We start from the raw sequence: 3273 nt of genomic DNA on the forward strand, positions 1-3273 counted from the left end.
TGAGCAGCCAGGCTCTGGCTCCCAGCTCCCTCTGCTCTCATGGCCACGTCTCCTCCCACCTCCTTAAAGGCCGCAGCAAGAGGAGGCGCTTGCTTACCTGCCAAGATGAAGATGCCCACGAGGATCAGGAAGACCAGCAGGTAGAGGCCGAGGACAGCATGCTTCAGGGCCGACAGCGAGCCCAGCTGGGAGCAGCAGCCGCCCGCCCTGCGTCGGTGGCACGGTCCTGGCGGGCCAGAGGGAGGAAGAGACAGGTGAGAAGCCCGCACGCTCCTGCTCTGTTCTGGGGGTCGCGACCCCACCGCTGCGGACCCGACGCCGGTGCATGGGGCCGCGTGTGCACAGCGGGAGGACACACTTCTCGGCCGGAGCTCAGCTCAGCGCGCCTTCTCCTCCCACCCTCGCTCACGCCCGAAGCGCCCGCAACCCACCCCAGGCCAGTGCGTGCGTGTCCTTGACGACGCTGCGTCGTCTCACGTGAGCCAGCGCATACAGAGCGCTGAAGACGGGCTGCAGACTGCAGCGTCTCCCTGGCGGAGAAGTGAGCAGAGTGGACCTGCAGGGCGGCCAGCTGTGCGTGTGCTTGGGAGGGGCGTGGGGAGCAGACCGCAGCCAGAACTTCCCAAAAGCCAGAGTGATTATGAGAAACCTCCCTATCTTTAAGTGCTGACAACTAATTAAGCAGACAGACAGACAGACGGCACACACAAACCACCAGGGGCTGTCGACAAAGCACCTCTGCGTGCCGACCTGCCCCTGCCTTTGCCCTCCCGTTCAACTTACAGGAAGACTTAGTAATTCGGCCTGTGACATTACACAAGACACCCCAGCTTCCAGCCAAAACGGAACCTCAAATTATCCATGCTCACTGCCCCTCCTGGATCCATTAACCTGAGCGCTTTCGTGGAGATGTCGGCAGCGAGCCCTGGGGAGCCCCGGGGCCCCGGTAGCCGGCCATTTCTGTCGGCTCCCACAAGAAGGCGCCTCAGAGGCCGGCGCACAGCCAGGAGGCCACCGGGCCTCACTGAGGTCGCCTGCCATGGCCACGGACAGCGGACAGGAAGGGGCGCTCACCACCCTGAGCCCAGAGGGCAGGAAGAGGGGAGGGAGGCCTGGTTCCAACTGTGTACCCCCTCTGCCACTGCTCCCTCCCAGCACGTGGCCCTCGCGGGAAAGGTGTGGGAGCAGAACACCTTGCCAAGGCCACCGACTGCACTGGCGCTCAGAATGTTCCCACAGCGAGTGCGAGGCAGTACTGGGTGACTGGGGTGAGCAAGGCTGGCTACCGACGGCCTCTGTGACCGTCAGATGGTTTGTTGCCACAAGAGACACAGTGGTGACCACGTAGGCACCTGGCTCCCCAGAGGTGCTGGTCAGTGAGGAAGCTTTACCCCATTTTATTGCAGATACTGCTACACCAGTTAAGTAGAACTATTACATAATATTCCCTTAGAACATTGGGTACATTTGGAGCAAATGTTCAAGAAACACAAATTCAATTATCATTGTCATCAACCTTTGAATGTTAGCAAAATTGGCAGAATTGACCCAATTTTCCACTGACGTGCAGACTACATCCTTCTAACTCACCCTAATCTTTTTCGAGCAGTTTCTATCCCTCCCCGCACGCTAGGATCTATAACCTATTTTGCTCCTTAAACGTGTAAACTGCTCATGTAAACATTGCGTTTCCGCTTCCTCTCTTTTATTTCGTGTCTTGTGGCCACCTGGTGGAATTCAATGGGGAAGTGTCTGTTACCCTGGAGCGTCAGACGTGGCGTAGCGTGGTGTAGGATACAAGTCCCGCACCTTGCTGGGAGGCTGTTCCCACTCTCCTCGCCCGCATCCTCGCAGCCTCATGGCTGAAGAGGGAGAAAGAGCCCCCGAGCCAGCGCTGTGCGCTCGGTGAGTCCTGCCTCGTCCTGGGTGAGCATGTCCTCACCACGCTGCACCCTGGCGCCAGAAAAAGAGAAAAGAGTCGTTCCCGCCCCTCCGCCTGAGACTTCTGTTTCATAGCAAGGAGCCACTGGTTCCAGGTCTTTTGTTAACGAACACGCTCAATGCTGACTTTCCTCCAGGCAAGACTTAGTCACATTACAATAGCATCATCTAAGTATTAAACACAGTCTGCTTAAATAGCACATAATAGAGCTTCAGTCAACAGAGTGGTCCAGGCAAGATGGTTAGAAAACAGGGTTGTTGTTGTTTTTTCCCCTCAGGGAAAGGAATCGTGTGCAATACAGAAAAGGGAAAGACTGTGGCTTCCAAGTCAAGCCCCAAATGTGCCCATCCCCTCACCGGCAAATGCCCAGACAAACAGGGCTGGCCCAGAGCAAACCCGCCCTCACTGCAGCGCTGACTTCCCCACTAACTAGCAGGAGGGTGCTAGCTGGCCAGTCATTCAAAGTATTGATTACTGATGAAAGTTATTGATTAAAAACACTCCAGAACCTTACCGTCAGCAAAGCCGGCGCAAAGTGTATGCTTATTCGGAGGGAAAGGAAACAATGAATGAATCACCAAGTCGTGGGAAGACACGGAGGGGGCTTGCATGGTATAGCTAAGTGAACACATCAATCTCAGGGCGACCGAGTGGGTGAGTCCAACGTGTGACAGTCTCGAAAATGATAAAAAGATCACTCAGGAAATGTTGGCTGAACAAGAGATGAAGATTTGGCTCAGACCTGAGGGAAGAAGGAGGAAGCAGGTAGCACGAAGCAGGCGGAACGGTGTCGGTGTTGCTTTCAGAGGGGCGACGCCCTCCTCCGGCCCGGGCAGCCCCGGAGTCTGCTGGAGCAGCAGCGCTTTCAAGCCCAGGCCTTTCTAGACAGGCTGAGCTCCGTGGTCTCTCTTCAGCTTCATGGCTGATCCACAGCTCGAGTAAATTTGCAAACTGGGACTGCAAGAAATGCTTCCTCTCCATGTTCGCAGTACCAGATCAAGCTGGTCGTTAGGAAACATAATTGCTTTTTGCTGAGATGGTCACACACAGACGCCAGTATAATAGGAGAAACCGTACAAAACAAACACAAAACTCCAAGATCTAGGAGAATCAAGATGGCGGTTTCTCCATCTGCAGTAACCTGCAGGAAGGGGCGTGGGGGCGGGGGCGGGGGGTGGTGTCTCAGACCAGGAAGCCGGGGAAGGACGCTTGAGAGACCTGAGAGGGCAAGACACAGCCCAAGGCAGCAGAGGAGCAAAGCGAAGTGCAGAGAGACCCGAGGAGCCTGAGCAGCCAGCCTTTGAGACCTGCTCCCGTGGGGTACGGCCGCC

The 3273-nt window shown here is 56.3% G+C and overlaps 1 protein-coding gene across 1 annotated transcript in view; it reads right to left on the reverse strand.

Annotated features, from left to right (window-relative positions):
• SCARA5 (scavenger receptor class A, member 5) overlaps positions 1–3273 on the reverse strand; it is a 49198-nt gene that overhangs the window by 37545 nt on the left and 8380 nt on the right. Inside the window, exon 3 of the mRNA XM_004682532.2 lies at positions 98–226. Coding sequence (XP_004682589.1) covers positions 98–226 — 129 coding nt within the window. The remainder of the gene's footprint in view (positions 1–97; positions 227–3273) is intronic.

Source organism: Condylura cristata, unplaced genomic scaffold (genome assembly GCF_000260355.1).
Source record: "Condylura cristata isolate star-nosed mole 26May11 unplaced genomic scaffold, ConCri1.0 scaffold00014, whole genome shotgun sequence".
In the NCBI taxonomy this organism is placed as follows: Eukaryota; Metazoa; Chordata; class Mammalia; order Eulipotyphla; family Talpidae; genus Condylura; species Condylura cristata.